The 20,848-nt window shown below is 46.4% G+C and overlaps 1 protein-coding gene across 8 annotated transcripts in view; it reads right to left on the minus strand.

The window, feature by feature from the left end:
* The window catches only part of WDR59 (WD repeat domain 59), a 49,248-nt gene extending 28,614 nt beyond the window's left edge, over positions 1-20,634 (minus strand). For 2 of the 8 annotated variants that reach the window (XM_042027384.1, XM_042027383.1), the window contains exons 1-11: positions 20,268-20,629; positions 16,061-16,110; positions 14,365-14,500; positions 11,132-11,217; positions 10,143-10,223; positions 8,068-8,105; positions 6,063-6,151; positions 5,478-5,594; positions 4,431-4,508; positions 3,521-3,677; positions 1,731-1,810 (exon numbers count right to left, since the gene is read on the minus strand). In XM_042027384.1, the coding sequence (XP_041883318.1) occupies positions 1,731-1,810; positions 3,521-3,677; positions 4,431-4,508; positions 5,478-5,594; positions 6,063-6,151; positions 8,068-8,105; positions 10,143-10,223; positions 11,132-11,217; positions 14,365-14,500; positions 16,061-16,110; positions 20,268-20,321 (966 nt within the window). In that variant the 5' untranslated portion in view covers positions 20,322-20,629. The other 6 variants (XR_006015899.1, XM_042027381.1, XM_042027386.1 and 3 more) reach the window with 6 other exon arrangements.
* Between the last annotated feature and the right edge of the window lie 214 nt (positions 20,635-20,848).

Raw genomic sequence — 20,848 nt, forward strand, 5'->3', positions numbered from 1 at the left:
ATTGTTCTAGATCCTGTATCAAAATGAGACTGTAAACCCCTGGATTTTAAGTTCAGCACAGGAAAACTGGGAAGATGAAGGGAAGAGAAAGGGTAAGGGTGTGATGTAGCAAATTACATCATTGGTCACCAGCAACATGCCATCATGTGTGTAGTTTGATCCAGACAAAGACAAGGACAAAAGAGCAGGAGCCAGCAGAGGAAAAATAAAAGGCAAAATAAAGGCTCTGACATGAATGAACAATTGATTTAAAGACAGGAAAGAAATCAAATGTTCACAAATATATCAGGTAGGAGTAAAGGGTCATTTTTCACAGAGAAAGTTTGTTACAGACCTGCAGGACTCCTGCAGGATCTGTGCTGGGACACATGCTTCTCAAGATATTCATTAAAAACCTGGAATAGGAGGTGAATAGCGAAATGACCAGGTTTGCTGATGCCACCAAGTTTTTCAGGGCAGTAACAAGTGTGGCTGATGGCAAACAATCACAGAAGGACCTTACCAGAGTAACTGTATTAAAAGATGAACTTTGGCTCAGGTAAATATAAAGCAACACACATTGGGAAAAAATGGCAAGTTCAAGCTGAGGGAACAACATGTAGAAGCCAGACTAAGCTGATGACTTCATGGAATTATGCCAAACAATTTAAAAACTAAAGTGAGCACTGAGAATTCTTTGGAAAGAACAAAGCTCAGATCCCCATCCCCAAAGGTATATAGTAAAACTGAAAAAGGGTCGTGAAAGGCAAAAGGACAATCAAAGAGAATTCTAGTACAAAGGACAAATTAAATCAAGATCTCTTGACTTGAAAAAGGAGGCAGCTGAGAAGGGATATGATGGAGGGCTACACAATCATCAGTAACACAGAGAATATGGCTCATTTCATCTTCAATGGTACGAAATTAGGTGGCAAAATAAACAAATGAGCTGGTTTTCCACACAACATGCAGAAAACCCTTGAAACTCCCTGTTGCTAAGATGTTTAAGGTGACAAAAATGTACACAGGTCCAAGAAAAGACAGAACAAATCTGTGGAAGTGAAACTCATCAAGCTCTACCAAATACAAAGGCGCCAGACTCAATGAGCCTCTAAGCTGCAAACTGCAGGAGGCTGACAGGGCATTTGAGAGAAACATCACTCCATGCCTGCCTCATTCTTATCCCCTCCCAAGACATCAGCTGAAGATGTGACAGGGCCATGTGGCTCACTGTGGCCATATGAACCTCTGGTATGAGCCAGCACAGCTGTTCTAGTAATTGCATCAGAATCTGTAACTGCTGCAGATCCACACACTCACACCACCCACCCCAGGCTTAGAGGCAATGGACACAAGGTGAGGGAGAGGAGGGCACAATCCCTACATTTACCTGGCACCTAAACAGCCAAGAAATACAGCCTTGCAGCCACGGACATGGCATTTTAGAGGCAATGCAGGCAGCAACTGCCCTCTACCTTCCCCAAACAAAATTCTGCATTTAATGTTAGACAACAAAGCAGCTTCACACAGCCACAGAAACTTTTGAGACACAGGCTCAAAAGAGAAGCCCCGTCGCAGGTCTCCCTGGGGATGTTTTGGGGCTGGAGCAGAAGAGGAAAGTGAAGCAGCAGCTGGCTGCTGTGTCTGCAGCTCTAGGATATCAGAGGAGTGACTGTGAGTGCAAGGAAGGGGAGGTGAAGGCAGCCTGTAAGAAAACTGCCTACTGTTAAAGAGCCAGAGTGCTCATGTACCCTCTGCAGCTGAGAGTCAATCCGCCACATCCGCAGGGTCTGATCCCGGGACCACGTAACCAGCTGGTAATCTTTAGAGCCTAAAGAGGACAGAAACAATTAGAGACCCTGCTGGAAAACAGAGACTATCTCAGCCCTGTGTTTAGTGCAAACAGATTCAAACAAGCCAGCAGGCACATCCAATGGATAAGGCACTAAACTGAAAGGCAGAGCAAGTTCTTTTCTACTTGGGATTGACCCAGGTACATCAGCTTTGTGCCTCCCCACACCACAGTTACCACACCCCTAAACAGGCTGTGATTTACAAGCCAAAAGCACAAAGTATAATGAATGTGGCACAAGTTTTCCAACCAGGAATGAACAAGATCCACAACAATATTTATTTAAATAGAAGAAATAGTATTGTAAAAATAAATGTTTCTCAACTATAACTGTAAAGTGAAAATGTATTTCAGTTCATCAAATCTGTTTCAAAAAGTAGATGTTTTAAAACATTTCTAAGCTAAGAGAAAGTGGTTCTGCCCTTCCTCTTTTGGCTTCTGAAAGAGTTGGGTGATGCCAAGTTCAGGTTGTAAGGAAATAGATCTAACCACATACTATCTATCAGGCAGAGGTACACAGACCTATTTATGTCCATGTTTAGGTCTTGTGATACAGTTTTAAGTTTCCCTTGTCAAACAGCTGCTATGCTTAGGAATTTGCTGCTGCACAGCTGCTTCCTACACCCCTCTGCTGAGGCATAGGGGCTGTCTAAATACAGCACAACGGACTCTGTGGAAGGAAATTTGTGCTATCTTGGTTGTCTCCACACTGAAGCAGACTTAGAATGTTTGTGTGATTGATTTACGTTGCTTGAGACAAGCAAGACATCCAGTCTCGGGTATGTATCTATTAACTCAGCTAAGAAAACCAACTGTAGCTCAAGCCTGTTTCAGTGTTCATTCACAAACTGTCTTAGACTGTGCCTCCAGATCCTAACATAGTTCTCCACTGCTCTCCTCTTTTTGAAAGAGGAAAATCAAGGTATGGAGAAGGAGGTGACTTAACTGAATGGCCCCAGCAGCTGGTGGCCAAGGGCTGGACCAGCAGTTTTACACAGCACTGCAAAGCTGTAGCACAAGTGACACCAAAGCCAGACATGCACATTCTGGCAGTGGCAGCCAAGGTGCTGGAAACAAAGCTGTGCTCTGTGTGGTTATGCAACCTCTGGTATGGAATCTCCTATTCTTAGCTGCTTACACTAGAAAATTTAGTCAGCACTGAACTCTAGCAGCAGACTCTCTATCCCATGTTATTCCTCCCTTGCCTTGTCCAGCAAACAAGTAAGGTGAGCTTGCTGGGTCTGCGGTCTGGGATATGCTGGAGGCAGCTGATCCAGGCCATGATATGAGGGGTTGACTGGTTAGCCTGCAGCTCTGAGCAGAGGCAGGGTGCCTGCACTCATGCACCTATCTTAATAATTTGCACAGTTTATTCTGAAAGATTCATTTAAAAAGAGACTCCCAGGAGAGTGGAAGCAATGAGAGTCACCACTGACCCACTCAGCATTTGTAGATTTGCTTTGTTAGCATGGAAACAAGGCAGTGCTTCCGTGGGCACTGCCATAAAACCAGTACAGAACAGCTGTAGTTTGAGGTGGGCAGTGGGGGCAGGACGGTGAGCAGGAGCTACTCCAAAGAAAGGCAAGAGTCAAACAGCAACAGGATTGCAACCAGAAGCCAGGTCTCCACACCCCTGGTTAGCTGACAGCCACAGCGCAGGGAAGAGAGCACATTCAGCCCTGAACTCACCTTCTTTCTGCTTCCTCCACTGAAATTCCAGCACCACATCATCATGTCCCACGAAAGTGTGGACAGGCGTGTTCAGGTCAAAGACATTCCAGAGGAGGAGACTGTTTTCCCGACGGAGTTGGGGGACCATCACCGTCACCAGCCCATTGCTGAAAGGCTTGAGAGAGAAGCATCCTTCCAGTTAGCCAGGGAGAGTTATGTTCCCATCCTGCTATTACACTCTAATTTTTCCCTTTTCCCACTAACACAAATGCAAAGGTTTTAAATGAGCTCAGCACAAAACAGAATCAGGCCAAAAACTGGGTAGGGCCAAGGCAATTGCTGTGCAAAAACACTGTGTTTCAAGGGGTAAGATGTAGTACACTGAGATACTCAATGCAGCTTACTTAAGATGAGTAACTTCTTTTGCTGCTTCCTCACTTTTCAGCAGTGAGGCTGGAGGGATTTCACCAGACTTTTCACTGGGGATCCTTACTGCAATCTGCCTGGAGCTGCAAGAACTGCTACCTGGAGACTGAGCCCCAGCAGCTCCTCAGGGTCACAGTGCTCAGAGGAACATGGAACCCAATCCTACACCCCTTGCTGTCAGGACAGGGAAAGGCGATCAAAGATTCAAGGCACAGCACTGGCTTCAGGCCACATTCAGATCTCTGGGGAAGAAAACAGTTATGACTGATGTAAGGAGCCTTAGCTTCACATAGGTGGGTGCTTGCTCACTCCTTCTCCTGAATGCCCCCACTATGGATGCTGCTTTTCTAGGTCTTTTAGGCACCAAGAGGGATTTTTAAAATCAACTTAATAATGTCCACAGGTAGAACTGGTGAGAAGCTCTTGGGCGGTTCTTTATTTAATGCCTCTTTGTGCATTCTTCTCAGAGCACAAGTGGAGCTGGTGGGAGTTTCTCACTCACCGTGTATCTTGCCTTCCAGACAGGAACCTGGCAGGGAAGGATATTGAGGTATTTCCGAGGCTGACGGTAATCCCAGAACTTAAAAAAAAAAAAAACAACAAACCAAGAGAAAGGCAAGCAAAGGCAGGAGTCAGCTGGCTATACTTTCAGGCTGTAGTTTTCCACATGGCTTGCAGATAGAACAGACCAAAAAGCATGCCAGGGTGCCCACAGCATCATTAGTAATCCCATTCATTAACAGCAGAGACGGCCCCAAAGGACAAATACCAAGCTATCAGCGTCTGGCAGCATCCCTTAGAAAATGAGTGACTTGGGGTCATATTCACAGTGATCATAGCTTGAGTAATTAGAGCAGGGAGACAGGCAGCCTGCTTGGGCTTTCAGAGCTACAAGGTACCCTGCAGGCTGCCAGCCAGTGTGCCAGTCCAGGCTGGAGGCAGGCCCACCCTGCTGTTACTGCTAATTTTCTAATGAAGAATCTAACCTTTTGCTTTGCTAGAATACACATGAATTGCATTCGCCTCAGAGCTTAGCTCAATGTGAATGAACTCCATTTGGCTGACATACAAAGCATGCTATTTCCCCTCAAGTAAGAGGCCCTGCACAGCAGTGCTTGTGGCAGTCTCTTATTGATAATCCTGCTCAATATGAGTTTGGAAACTCCAGGGGCTGAAGTATGTCTCCCCTCAAGTTGCTGTAATCAGCTTGAGGCTGGCAACACTGCATTTCGGGGAAAAAGGCTCTTCTGGCATTTGTGGTCTGCTCCTTTCTGGCAAGCAACAGGCAGAGGCAGTTGTTTTCAGCTTCAATACTGCCCTGATCACCACAGATATGTGGCAAACATATGTGCACCCATTCTTCAATGACCTCTCGGCCTGTTCTGAAAGTGCAGTCCTGGCTCAACACACCAGGTGGCCAGAAACCAAACAATGAAGATCCAGATCTTGCCAATGCCAAAGCACTCCCCCAAACTTCAGCAGCAGCAGCAGGGGATCTGCTCCACCATCCTTCCACCTCCCTAGCATGAATTGCAGAAGCAACACTTACCCTGACAGAGTTGTCCTGGCTGGAAGTGGCCAGTGTATACTCATTGTCAGGATGCCAGTCCAGACCATGGATTTTGGAGAGATGAGCTGCCAAATACTCCACTGCAGTGCTGGGCTTCTGCAAGGAGAGACATTGTCCTTTTCAGCGCCGGACTCCTGAAATTTGGTCTAGATCTTTGGCATAAAAAGAGACACTGTAACAAGGGCAAGACAGTTAGAACAACCACCCCTGCTGGGGAACAGCAAATAGCTCAGCAAAAGTAGTTGAAGAAAAAATCGTTTAAAGGTGTGGCAAATTCCAGTCACCAAGCGCACCTAACCCTAAACCATGCTTTATACTCAGTTTAACAGTTAAGTACTATGAGATCAAAAGGAAAATGTTAATGGACACAGTTTCTGAGGAAGGAGGCTACCTACATACTCTCTTCAGGCTCTTGGACTCCCAATTCTCTCTAATTTAAACTGACCCATGAGAGAGATTTGGGATAAAGTAGTACATTTCCTCAGTATTTATCTGTCACCAGAGGAATGTCTGTATTGGGTAGGTGGGAATATGTACAGACTGCTCAAAAAGCCCTCAGCTTACCCTTTTGTCCCATATTCGGACATCCCCATCGTGGCTTGTTGCTAAACAGTTGGCATTTTTCTTGTTCCATTTCACCTGGGAAGCTCCAGCTGCAGCACAAACACAGCAGTCCAAAACAAGCAATTAAAGAGAAGTAGTCCCATGGCCAGGGCCAAGAGCTGCTCTTAGCCCAGGAAAGGCAGTTCAGAGGAAGGATATATCCCAGAAGCCATCATAAAGGACGGCATGAAAATTATTAACTCCTGATTCCTCAGTGTATCATTTGTATCCTCAGGACAGCAAAGCAAGTGTTCCAGCTGCATACCTAGAGATCTTTATCACATCTTCTAGCCAGGGGCTGTACCTGATTAAAATACTCATGTCCATTAGCTCCAATGGAGCAACTTCCTCCAGACCAGAAATGTAGGTTCATCACCTCCTTCCCAAATCCCCTCTCTTTTTATTCAAGTTACTTCCAGGTGCTTAGGGCCTGTTTCATCTCCCCACCACCCTACATACTATCAGCTGCTACACAGGCAACTAATGCCATTGATCTATGATTAAAATACAGGTGTAGGAGAAGGCTGCTGTGCAGGTGACCTTGGGCGTGGCCAGCTGGAGGTGGACTCACTGGGTGGACCAGAAGGCCCATCTGTCAAAATACACCACAGAAGTCAAAGACATGAATGACAGTGTAAAGAAACTGGATGATGGTCCAGATATGACTTATATGTGATATCATGAGGGACTCAGTCAAATCAGAAGATGGGTGGTTATTTCTATGAAGAAACAAAGCACAGCTTCAGTTAATGTGGATTATTCAGGTATTGTAAGCATAATGCATCTGTTCATCCTTATTCTGCCAGTATTTTCAAACCTTTTGAGCTATCAGAAAGGTGAGATCCATGAGAAAGCTAAACAGATCTCGCCTGCTGCTACTCCCCACCTCCACTACCCACCTCCTGCTGCATGGTGAGCAGATTCATCCTGACAACCTGGCAAAAAGCTATTTCGGGGGATAAAAAGCTGCAAATAGACTGCCAGTTGATTGACTTGATCCACTCACTGAAGGGTACACAAATGTCTGGACCAGCATTAAACAGCATCAGGCACAGGAGGAAAGAAGGAAGCAAGGAAGCTTTCTGGGGAGCAGGCTGCTGGGCTGGCTCAGCCGTGAAACCTCACCCCAGACACCAGAACCGACCACTGCTTCTCTCTGACTCAGTAAGGTTTTTGTATTTCTGTGACAGAGAGCTTTGCTGGCTGGGAGGGGACTGGGAGCTGCTGCAGATGTGTAGCCTAAGGAGATGTAAGCAGCAGAGCATAAGAGTTACACATCGTGAGGACTGCTCCAGTACTGGGGACAGTAACTCAGTGAAAGGACGTTTTGCTCATCATCTGTGCCCAGTGCCAGCTCCAGCCGGTGAGGACGGACACGCAGCACCTGCCAGGGCGTGGTATTGCAGGGGCTGGACACTCACCCTGCCAGCAGCCAGGACAAGAGCACAGCCCAAAGACAGCACCTTGTGTGCTACTTGAACATTGCAGGTGCCGCAGGGAAGCGGATACAGCCAGCTGCTGTGCCCAACCCTCAGTGAGCAAGGGGACAGGCTGGCACAGGGCTGCCTGAGGTGTGGTTCAGTTCCTCAACTGATCCAATCAAACATAAAAGGACGTGAGGAAATTACAGACAGACGATCCAGGAAAAGCAGTGCAGCAGGGTGGTTAAGCACAGAGGAAGCTCCATGTAGCTGTTCACCAATATCAGGACAGCAAGTTCAAGGACCATAACTGCCCTCCATGCCTGGGAACCTCAAGGGGCTCCACATCTCTTCTGAATTCTGCTTCTCTAAAAGGAGCTGTGAACTTTTAGAGTTCAGGCTGCTCCTACATGTGACAATCACACATGGTGGCACTTCTGTACTTTGCCATGCCTGGCCTTGGAGCATGAAGGGAGGGAGGAGTAACAGTAGGGGCATGCAACAATAACGTTGTTTACTGCCGATGTCATACACATCAGACTTACCAACTGCAGAGAGCGAGACTGTGGGCTTCCTGGTGTCTCTGAAATACAACGTGGCCACTGTGAGTACACACAGCATAGTCCAACCTTCCCAGTGAGCTCCCTGCTATTCCGGTACTAATGTTATTGCTGCCTTCAGACCTAATGTACCTTCTGCTTACCAAAATGCACCAGCATTAAATGGAATAAAGGTGACCAGCTGGAGGACAACAGCCATCCTGGAAGTGTTCAAGACCAGGTTGGATGAGGCTTGGAGCAACCTGGTCTACTGGAAGGTGTCCCTGCACTTGGCAGAGGGATGGAACTAGATCTTTAAGGTCCCTTCCAACCCAAACTATTCTATGATCCTTGCCACCACATGCAGCAGGAAGTTTAGGACAGAGGCCAGAGCTGGACGGGACTAGAGAGAAGAGAAACATACACAAAGTGTTGCATATTGCAACTGGGTAGGCAAGGAAACAGGGCTCACAAATTGTTGCTGCAGGAAGCAACAAAACAGCCTTTCCAAGGAGGATTAAAGGAACAAACAGAGCTGTGGAAACACTCGACAAAAGCCACTGATGCATTTGTCGAGCCTTTGCAGATCCTGATTTAAAGCAGATGGAGCAGTTACTACAGAGCAAAAACTTCATGTCTAGCATATAATAACAATATTAGTAGGAAATCAGCCCAGCTGTGTGCAGTCTAAATTCTGTCTGTCTACAAACCAAATTCCACAGCAGCAGGAACCGGTGTGGCACCACGACAACTCCTAGCAGCCAGGGCACAGATCAAGGTAATAATTTAATTCCTGGCCTGGCTCCTCAGGAATTCACCTGCTCTTTATGAAAAGTGCCAGTGAAAATAAGGAATATTGTCTTCAGCTTTTTCTGTTTGCTGAAAAGCAGAGCATTTTCTGGAATGGACCGCACCTCTTCCTCTAAGAGTTTCTGCCTAATCAAAAAGTCATTTTGTATGAAAAATTAAGTGGGGAATTTCCAGCTGCCCTTACTGCAGGACTACCTCCCTAGGGTGTCATTAGAGACAGTCACTTCAGCAGGATGTTAATTTGCTGGAGGCTAGCAGCACCAGGACCTCAGTGCCACAACAAGCTCAGAGCCTTTCCTAGCACAAGTGGGATGTAGACACTTTCAGAGACTGCCTAAGGAAGCATTTCTGGGCAAGTGACACAGGCAGGCACAAAACAATGGAAGGGCACAACAGAGTTAAAGGAGGACTTCTGATAACCTTCAGAGAACTCTATTTTTTCTGCTTGGTGATAAAATAGTATCACAGGAAAACAACCAGCAGTTATTGTATCTCTATGTCTTTTAATTACACATTAATAATATATTGTCATTCTGAAGCACCATTTGACCAAGGATCTAAGTGGTTGTTCACAGGAGCTAAGCAAGCCTCCAAGTAGCCTAGTGCAGGGGGGTTATATAATTATCCTCCTATTATAACTGAGTAAGGGAGGCAGAGAGGAACAAAGTGATTTGCTGGGGGTGATAAAGAGTTATTGTACAGCCAGCAAGAGAACCCAGAAGTCCCAGTGCCAGCTCCTTGCTTCTCAGGTGTAAAATATGGGCTTAAATTTGGACATATAGTTGGAACTATCTGCTGAAAATACTCATGGCAGAAAGCAGCACCAGGAAACAAGGGAAGGTACAAACAGGAAAACCTTCCTGAATACCATTGTCAGTCTTCCCACCACGGAGGGAGAACCAGCAACAATCACTGAATTTAGCAGAACATGACTACAGGACCATGAAATGGTGCTCATTAATTCAGCTAAAAAAACCCAACAGGTTGAGGAACACTTGGGCTCCAAGAAAAGCCTGCAAATCTAAAGTGGGCAGGGAGTGAAGCCAGACAGTTATAGTTTAACTGTACCACTCTACTGCCCATCACTGACTCTGAATTGGCTTGAAAATAGGGGAGCAGAAGTCATCTTGGAGACAATGGGAAGTAGCTGAAGCCCTTGCAAGTACAGCTGAAGAGCAGCACCCATCAGGGTGTGCATTGCCCTGCAAGCTTATAATTATGGAAAGGAGTCCAGTGATTTCCCCAAAATGCAGAAACATACTGATTCTTACTTGATGTCCCAAATGTAGATGTATGTGTCCACTGAACTGGTGACCAGTAGATCTGGCTCAAACACTGCCCAGTCCAGGTCACTGCAAATGCAAAATCATAGTAGATCAGTAAAGAAAAGCGCACACAGAGTTTGCATCAACTTCTCACAGGCCACCAGTACATTTTCCAATAAATTCACAGCAACTCCATGACATCTACTGAAACTTTTAAAGTAAAAAGCAAGATCTTAATAATTTCTCTAAGTAAATTCCAAGAAGCAATGAAATGCTTCTAAGTAAATTCCAGTGAAGCATCCTCCTAGCCCTGAACTTTACAGCTACTGTGTGTGTGCTCTTTCCCCTCCAGGCAAAGGGACACTGTCTCAAAGAGTTCTCAGTAACCACACATCCTTGGCATCTACTCCTCACTCTGCGATGCCTCCCTGTTGGGTACACCAAGTGCACCTGGGACACAAACAGTCTCCAGTCAGCCCAAACAACTGTCATTTCAAGGGCTGCAAATACTTTCCACAGTCAGGAGCTTGAGTAAAAACAGTTCTTCAACTGCATTTCCAACCCAGCATTGAAATACGACCTTAAAACATCAGGCAAAAATCTCCCCTGCACCATTGTAACACTCTCTAAACTTGGTCTTTGGGATTACCTGCTTTAATTAAGCTGCTATCACACAGAAACACAGCTGGGATTCAATTTAATAAACATGCTGCTATCTGTTTCCCAGACAATGGCTGCTGCTCTTTACAAGGATGGCAGCCTAAGGCAATGACACTCAAGCCATCAAGGGCTAAGGTGATATATTGGGGGAGCCATGAGAGGGTGAGCTGCTTCACATATGACATCATCACCAAATGGGAAGGCAGTCCAGTCTAGAGAAGTGAGTAAAGACAGGCTCAGACAGTGCCTGACGGGGCCAGGACCGAAACATTCCGCTTCTATGAAACGATGCATCATTTTCCACTCAGCAGCCCACAGCATTGCTTGTTCCTCACCTGATCACACGTGTGTGTCCTTGCAGAGATGTGCAGACTTCCCCATTACCTTCCTTCCACTTATACAGGTCAACGCGCTGGTTGCTCTGCAATTAGATGGAAGAAAAGAGAGACAGTCTCAGGCCAACAAGGCAGTACAGGGATCTGTGTGTTAGGACCAGGTTTCCTTCACTTTGAACAACCTCAGTTAACAATGAGTCATGCTGTGATTAGCAAAGTCCTTGCCCAGAGCAGGAGAGCAAAGATGAAATACAGGCTGCAAGGACTTTCAAAAGCTTATACTTTAATTATACCCACTAAAAATTGGAGATAAACTAGAATGAGAGGAAAAAAAGCCACATTGCAAAATGTTTCCACAAAATTATGTTCTCAGAGCCTTTATTTCCTAACAACATGCTGTAACTGCAGGCAACAGGCAGATAAATTCTCTCTGCAGGAATACCCTGCCCGTCTGTTAGATTCACAACTGGAGTTTTTGGTGAGGGGGATGATGGATTACCTCTGGTCGTCCTCGGCTCTCTCTCAATTCTGTTCTGGGATGATCAGGGCCATTGCCAAACACAAACAATACAGTCTAATGGCTTCAAGGTCACCTCCTCAAGTGTACTCCCCCCATCCCTGCCAGCCCAGAAGAAAAACTTTAAGTGTTTATCACTAACTGTAAAAAACAAAGGCAAACCAGATGTATCAATGACAACATTACTTAGGGTTCCTTCACTCATTCCAGGAATATGCAGCCACACACGAAGTTACTTGAAACTAGTTATTGTGCTGCAAGTTCATATTCTGTCTCAATCAAGGTTCACTTCAGGCCAGGCCAACTCTAATCTTTCTGGGGCAGGAATTGCCTTTGTGAGTGCATAGAGTGTCAAGCACAGTGGATCATGACTGGAAATTCATGCTGATTTTTCAAAACCAGAAAGAACATAACCTTAAAATGTTATTTTCATTATTTCCTCATTTTCAGACTTTTAGGCAGATGAGGGAAAAGATAAGAGACTTCACAGAAACACACAATTGTTGAGGTTGGAAAAGACCTCTAAGATCACAGAGTCCAACTGTTACCTTGCAATTTTTGTGGCAGGTTTTTTTTGTGGTGGTGGATTTTCTTCCTACCCCAAAGCTGCTTCATGTGAATTTCAACTTGCAGATAGATAAAACGTTACAGCCTTCTCTGAAATGGAAGGTCTCGTCCCTGCTCAGCAATAATATATGGCATTTCTCTAACTGCTCACAGCAGGGCTGCACAAGAGCTTAGGGCAAAAACCAACTCTCTGCATGTTTCTCATTGACAGAAGTATTTAAGGGGTAGAGTGAAATTATCCCATGGGCTTATCCAGTACTGCAGAGACAAGATACAAGATAACCATCACCAGAGAGACTGCTCCTCCCAACAGGAGCATTTTCTAAAAAACTCTGATTGTACTAAGTATCAGTATTCACTTCCAACAATTTCATCACCCCCTTGTTCAAGAATCTGTGGCCATACAAAAGAAAAAACAAGGACCTAGGATTGAAAACAACAGCATTCCTGAAACAACAGCTTCCGAGTCCCCAGAAACATGCATGAGCCAGAGGGCAGACACAGCCAAGCACAGCAAAAGGATTTGCTCCAGCTCTTCTGGAAAGAAGCTAAACACAAGGACAGATTCCCCTCTGCCTGCACCACTTCCAATTAACAGGACTGCAAACCAGGCAAGGCTGCTGGCAAACAGGATGGCTGCCTTTTACACTCCTTTTCCATCCACAGGGATGAAGAGGGATAAGACCCTCGGGCTGTCTACAACACAGTGAAATGGCTGAAAAGGTGGTGGTTTTCACCCAAACTGAAAAAGCTGCCTTATCTCATCTTGGGGAATTCCTCAACCAGTGTGTGTCAGCAGCTATCTTCAAATCTCCAGAGCATCATAGCATCTTTGTTTATAAACAGAAGCAGCAAGGTCTGATGCCAGCTACACCTGGTTTCAGTCTGAAACAAGATGGGTTCCTGTGTCCACTCAGAGCAGCAAGAGGCAGGAGTGCTCAGATGGGCAAGATGGGCACAGCTCCCCTTTGCAGCACGGTCCTGCTCAGATCAGCATGAACTCATCGCTGGATATTGTCTTCAGAGTGTGTTTGAAAAGAAGCTTTCCCACTCCACTTGTGGCCTGCCCAGTGCATTTCCTTACTTGGTTTTGATTTCCACAAACTGTACACAGAAGTGGCACTGAAGGACACCTTTTCGCCAGTTTTACTAACTCTCACTCAGAAGCAGACTGCTGCTGAAGGCACCTTTAAGATGTCAGTCATGTGCCACAGCAGGGAAGAGAGAGGCTGGGGAATGTTAGAGAACAAACAGGTAGAGGCTCCCAGCTGACAGCACCAGTCCACTTTTAAAACTGCCTTTAATTAAAATCCTAGCCAATCCAGGACGCAAAAGGAATAAAAATCCTAAGAAATCACCTTCAACTAGGTGTTTTCTCAAAAAAAAATAGATGAAATCTCTCCATCTCTAGCTAGCTCAGGACTCTCAGGCTATAAAAGCAGACACAACACAGCAGAAAAGGCAGCTCACCCAGAAAACAGTCTGCACCTGGCTGGTGCCAATTACCATGGTGCTGTGGGTGACGGCTGAGAGATCCACCAGCAGAGCTCAGGGCTCTGGGTGAACAAGCTGCAGAGCATGACAGACCAAGCATAGAGCAGAGCCAAAAACTGCACTCAGTCTCACACGGTCATTACTGCTTCTTCAGCCCAACTCACTGCCTCATGGAACTCCTCACTGATCCAGTCCATGCCCAGCTGCAAATCCCAATTGTTACAGCACTGAGCTAGTATTGACCTGTGCTATTTACAGGCTTCCTGGTGCACCACAGCTGAGCAGCAAGGCAGGGAGGTGAAAACAAAACAGCACAGAACAAGACATTCAAGAAGTGCACAAATCTCAAAACGGAAATCAGAAAGAGAGCACTGCCCTCCAGAAAAGGACCATTTGGATGTTTGATTTCTTTGCCAAAGTATTTTGTAAATGACACGCAAGCAAAACTACATTCAACCCTGACTGCCCAATAACTGAGAGCCATCAAGCCAAACACCTCGCTGGCAGAAAATCAGTTAGGCCTTGATCTTGTAATGTGACTTGCAGAAGCATGTCTGTACCAGCTCCACACAGCCTTCCAGCTCTGCAGAGGCTCACCCATGAAAGAAAGACCAGGGAAGACGATGAGTTACAGCTTTTAAATGAGTGAACTTACCGAAGCTGCAAAGTAGTAGGCGTAGCTGTCGTGGGGGTTCCACTGCACCGCCCCAATGTCCCACTTGCTCTGCCGGGAGATCTTTCGATGACCCTCATTTGGTGCATCCAGGTTAACGATGTAGAGGAAACGGCGGCTGCAAGACACACAGACACAAAGGGGCTGCATCTCACAGGACTGATCTCAAAACCCCAAGCTCACACAGAGCTCACAGCCTTGTGCCTAGAGGCACAAGACTCAAAAGAGAAGCATTTCACAAGACAAGTGAAAACAGTATTCCTGAAAATGCTACATTTGACTACATACTTCAAAATTGACTTAAAAAAAAAAAAACAACACAGCCCCCCAACAAAGACAAGACACGGTGAAAGTAGAAAAGGCCTGCAAATGTAATAGATAGCTCACACCACAGGAAAACCCAGATAACTTGGATACAAAAGGAAGTGCTGGAAAATGGTGCAAACATATTCAAATAGGCTTTGCTGACCTAATGCTGCTGCTGCAGCAAAGTGCCACAGGCCTGGGAGTGCAATGCAACAGCTTCAGCCTGGATAGGTTGCTCTGAGCAAGAGTTAATGAGCCTTGACAAAGATGATTCTATGTGGGTGCTTCTTTCCACACCAGTCTGAGGGCTTGGTTCCACCAACAGTACAAGAACACCTGCACAGAGCTGATGCTCAGCTGCAGCAGCTTGTTAACGTGGGTGGACACAGTCCTGCACAGATTCGGTTCCATTACCTACCTGAGCTAACTCTATATGCAGCAGAAATAATTCTGCATGATGGCAAACCTGAGCTCATACATCCTGCTGGATGTGGCCAACTCCCCACAAAGCAAGGTATCCTGTGTGATTCATCTTACAAGCAAGAGACACTGCCCAGAAATAATTGTGAGCCAGCTGAACCCTATGGAAGACCAGCATCAAAACATGTTGAACCCCACATAATTAACCACATGAGCATCATCTTTCAGCTGCATAGTGACCATACAGCTGCTCTGAGCACTGGCCAACCCTCCTGTTATTCCTGTGCAGAGCTGCCAGACTAAGAGTTTGCACAGAAGCAAGCACCCCTCCGAGTTGTACCAAAGGACTTGGTTACTTGAAGGCTGACCAAAGATCAGCTACACTCACATGATTCTGAAATTAACATCCTAATTGGTGTGGCAATTGTGTCACTGAGAGTGGGACAGGAATAGCTGTTAGTACTGAAAGGCAGGAGCTGGAAAGGCCCTGCCAAGCTGGTTGAAGACTTGCCCTGGAGGTGGATACATAAGACCAAGCTCTCCTTGGAGCTTGGGCAACTTGGGAGTCTGTGGCACTGACTGCTCTTTGTATTATCCCACACTGAACCTGCAGAGAAGCACGTCAGAGAGCCCCATGGGCATACTTGGGGCAAATTTTGTTAGAAAATAATCTAATCTGTATTTCAGCACAATCCAAATAGGACTTCATGATGTTCCACCTCCCATATGGGGTTTTGGGAAGGAATTTACCAGGAAAGCCACAACAGTATTTTACTGTGCTCTTGTTGCTGTCTCTCCACTCTGTATCCCATTGGGAACATGACCCAGAATCAGTTTCATTAAGCTTTGAACAGAATTCAGCTGCACCTTTCTGAAACAATCCATCAACTGCTCAGCTGAGGTCAGCCTGCAGGTTGCTGGTCTGGCTTGTGGAAATGACTGTCACACTCACCCCGAGAGTACAGCGCGCTGTCCCAGGCAATCCACTGACATCGCAGTCGCCTGTTAAAGAGAAACACAGACCAAAACTAAATAATACCTCTCAGGTCAGCTGCTCAGTCAAACACATGGCTTCAGGGAGGAGTTCATTAAAGTAACATCCCTTTAAAGTAGCACAGAGTGTAGTGGTCGATTTTGGGATGCAGTACAGCACACATAAAACATCTTTGTTAGCGCAAACTGAAGACAAGACCTGGCAGACGACATTATGAGCACTAAGACCTTGCTCCCTTCTCCCCACTATGGCAATCACAGCTGCAGTCTTTCAATCAGCAATCTCTAATAATGTGTATTAATCAGCCTCTGCTCCTGCTCAGGAACTTTCTCAGTCTCTCTCTTTCATTGCAGGGCCAGATTTAATTATATATGTACTGGGAGATAGAAGTGCAACCATTTGTGTATGGCTGTTCTCCAAAAATGAGAGATGGCCAAGAGGCATCAGAATTTACTTTGGCATTGCTTGTAAAGAAGGCTATAAGATAACTTAAAGGCCATTAGAAAAAAAAACTTTAAAAAAAGGACTGTTTGGATATTGTCTCCCCCTCTTTTTGTGCAGAATGAACTGGCTGATCAGCTTGTTTAAATGCCAAGAGAATAAAGGAAAATTTTACTTGGAAAGCCGAACAGTTCAGCCCATAAACATAGATATGACTTCAATAGGGTTTTGAGCATTCACAGTACAAAATCAGAATATGCCCCACATTCTTCACACTAATTGCTGTCATCTTCAAAGGTGCCTCTGAAGGCTCCGGATGTATCTCCTGCTGCTGTTCAGGATTTTAAGTGCTCTCAGCATGGATGTAACAAGATTTCAGGGTGTCCCACAGTTACTACTTACAAGCATCACTAAAACCTGACAGACAATACAGAAATCCTACTCCATTTCAGTCAGATCTGATAGTAAAATAACCATCACAAATTCTGAGCTTTTTCAGCCAGGGTCCATCCCCTCCTTGCAAATACCCCAAGTAAGAGAAAAACATCATCACAGACCCATTCTTCTCTAGAGACCACACGGCAAAGAGCTACAGTTGCCCACAGAGTTTCAGCTCATGGTAAACCAAGACCAGTTTCACCACTTTTACTGTTCCACAAACAACCCCCTTTCACTACTTTTTACTAGGCAGCAAATCCAATCTTCTGACAAGGTTTCCCTAGTCCTAAACCTAACGCTGTAAATAAGGAGCTAGTTTTAAGATCTCTAAACAATTCCAGCTTTCTAGACTCCTTGGCACCTTGCAAAACACAGAAAAAAAGCCTATGAAAAAAGTAGGTTACTAAATCCATTTAAAAAAACCCCCACAAACAAACAAACAAAACAAACCAACAGAAGAAAGAACTTTTCCCAGATGTTACACATTTTTCTTCTGAGAAATTAAAATGAGGATCACTAAAGCCATTATAGTAGCTGGAGTTTTCTCATGTGACAAAGAGCTAGTCAGGAGATATATTTCATACAGTTGGGGCCATCTTTCCTCAAGACAAAAAAAAAAACCATGTCAATTTGAAGTGATTGATAATTTTATATACAAGTTTACTTGTATATAAAGGATCTCATAAATCCTTACAAATTGTTTTCAATAATGAACACTGGTAAACTGTTTTTTTCCAGGCACCAAACATCATCAAATGTAATGAACAATAAAAATGAAGTAAAAAGTTTCACATCTGTCAGGCTGCTACTCTGATGGGTCACAAATTAAGTTGTTTTACAGCAACAAACAGTTCCCTAAGATACAAGAGTCTTATCTAGGCACAGGAAAAAACACCAAACAGCTGCCATTTAATGTGCTTGGCATAGCGCTGTCAGTCTTCACAGCACAACCTTCTAGAAGAGGGGAGTTGAAACTGAACAAACCAACCTGAAAGCAGTTTTTGTCCTAAAACAACACTGTGGATAGCTAGAACTACTGTTCATGAATAACAATGACATGAGTAAGCACAGTGGGAGCACTGCACATTTGAGAACCTGCTCTGAGCCTACAGCCCAGGTAGCATCTTCTCAGACTTCAAGCATCTACTTTGGCATTTCACTCGATTTCTGCCAGGTAAGCCAAGGAAAACTCCTTTTCATGTCTGAGCTTTCATTAGTTTTCAATTTAGCTTCATTCTCTCCACCTGAGAGTTAACAGACCAACCCCATTTGACATGGCTAGGCTGTTTTTCAAGAGCTGCAAACTCTTAACAAGCAACACCAGTTCCCTGCATACCTAAACCCCCATCAACACACTGAGTTGCTACAAATGGTTCTATTTCAGCAGTGGGTGAGTTTTACTCTCCTTTTTATAGTGCAAACAGCCCAAGAAGAGCCTGTGGGTCTCATCTAAATCAGAAGAATACAGAGACTGCCACCTCTGTCAGCTTGTACAGAAAAATGACACTTGTAGGTAACGCTGGCCCCAAAACACAGTGATTTTCCGAAGCGTTACAGGTTGGGTGCTGTAGCTTTCTCATGACACACCCCAGCACGGTGAACTGCAGTGCTTGCAGAAGTGTACTGGCTACAAATGTAACAGCTGCCCACTCTTTTGACTCATTTCCATTTAGGTTGGTTTTGGGATAGGGATTTTGGAGATAGTGTGGCCTACATGCAGAGCTCAAGCCCGGTACTGGATGATTTCAGCCAAGGTGCTCCAATTTCTCAAGCTCGTGTTTCCCACCTGCAAAAATGTTCCCGCAGACTCGTAAAAAAAACCTCAGGCACAAACATATAAATGAGTTTATCCTGAAGCAGCAGTCTGGCAGCCCCAGCAGTTCTCTGGTTTCATACAGGAGAGCAGGCAGGTCAGAACAGCTCCAGAAAGATCACACCAGAGCAAAGCAAAGTGACCAAAACACCCGTGTTCACCCTCTGCCAAGGTTTGTGCCAGTGCAAGAGTGACACTGAAACCAACTGCTGCAGCAGGGAATGGCAACACCTGCCCCTTCTTCTCCCACACACCAGTCATTATGAGTAAGCAATAAAGTCATGGGGCCTCCTATCTCCTAAGCCAGATGCAATGTGAATCTGTGATGTAGGAAGATGTACCCTCGTATCTCATTACTGGTTTCCTGAGGGCAAATCCTCAGTAGCAGACAAGGCTGCTTTAATGCTTCTGGGAGGAAAACTGATACAAAGCTTTTGAGGTATAAAAGTGAAAAGCTTTGTGAGCTTACAGAAGGTAGGCTGGCTGCAGCACACAGGATTCAATGCCTCTGTTTGCAATGGTGAAGCTGTTACTGCTCCAGCACAAGAGGACAAATGAGACAAGAGAGCTTCCATTCTAGAAGAGCTTCTATTTATTTTAATTTTTTGGCATTTCCTGCTGAAGTAGTTCATAGTTCACCCACTGTATCTAGCTCTGTTAAGCAATTACCAGCACCTTAAAAACCCCATGTTTCTTAGAACAGAATCATAGAATCCCACAATGGCTTGGTTTGGAAAGGACCTTAAAGATCATCTTGTTCCAAATCCCTGTCATGGGCAGGGACACCTTCCACTAAGCCAGACTGCTCCAAGCCTTGTCCGGCCTAGCCATGAACACTTCCAAGGATGTAAGAACAATTTCTATGAAAGCATGCGAGCAAACTCTGAGGGGAGTTCTCCTGTTACCATCACCTTCAAAAACAAAAGCTGACCTTTTTGCTATTTACAAAAAAATGTAACCCACTTTTCATTTTAATCCAGCAACACTTAGTAATTTATTTGGCAGTGAGACAGTAGCTGTAACAGTCTCCGGGAAAACTGACAGAGCCATAGAATGGTTTGGGTTGGAAAAGACCTTAAAGCTCATCTCGTTCCAACCCCCTGCCATACGCACACAGTTTTCTCTAGACCAGGTTGCTCAGAGCCCCATCCACGCTGGCCTTGAGCACCTCCTGCAAAAGGAAATGAGGAAAGACGCGTGGGAAGTGGCAATATCTTACACAAGGCCTGACAGTATATTTTAAAAATAACATACAAGACCTGATTAAGATTAGAAATTAAGCGCCCCATAAATTAAGGCGTTATCTCCGCGCAAACGACTCCAGACCGCCTCAGCCCCGTCCATCGTCGGCGAAAGGCCCCGCGGGGCCGCCGAGCCCTCCCGGACCGGGACCTCCCCCCGCTCCGCTCAACACGGGCCGGCCGGGGGCTGCCCCCGCGGCGCGGTGATGCGGCAGCCCCCGGGCCCTCCGACCTGGGCGTCGCGGAACTCCACCACCACATTCTCGCTGCTCCAGCGCGCCGCCATCTTGGGCCGCCCCGGCGGAGCCCGCGCGGCGCCTGCGCACTAAGGGGAGCCGTGCGGGGGCTGCTGGGAGATGTAGTCCCACCACTCACTACCCCACCACCCGCCCCCGTCCCGGTGAACTGGGGCAGCGAGTCCCGTGGAGTCGCTGGGGGTCCCACGGCCCGAAGCGGGCTCCCGGGCGGGTCCAGCCTCCCTGGAGGGGCTCTGGTCGCGGAAGCCTGCGGGTGGTCGCAGCCCCGCTGCAGAGCAAGATATGTGCGCGGCGTGGGTCGAGGGTTGTGTTCCGCGGGGCAGCGCCCGCCCGCCGGTGCAGCGGCGGCTCCGCGTCCCGCGGCGGCAAGCGCAGCGCCGGGCGGCGGCGGTGCAGGGGTTAAGGGCGGCGGGCCGGGGGGGCCGGGGGCGGGAGCATGCGTGCTGCCGGCCGCTATTGTCTCCGGCGCGGCGCCCAGCACCAGGCGGCGGCCGCAGCGCGGCCGCGCCCATATCTTGCTCTGCAGCGGGGCTGCGACCACCCGCAGGCTTCCGCG

The sequence above is a fragment of the Corvus kubaryi genome, unplaced genomic scaffold, assembly GCF_017639235.1.
Source record: "Corvus kubaryi isolate FWS band 111438036 unplaced genomic scaffold, C.kubaryi_AGA036_p1.0 37300, whole genome shotgun sequence".
NCBI classification, from domain to species: domain Eukaryota; kingdom Metazoa; phylum Chordata; class Aves; order Passeriformes; family Corvidae; genus Corvus; species Corvus kubaryi.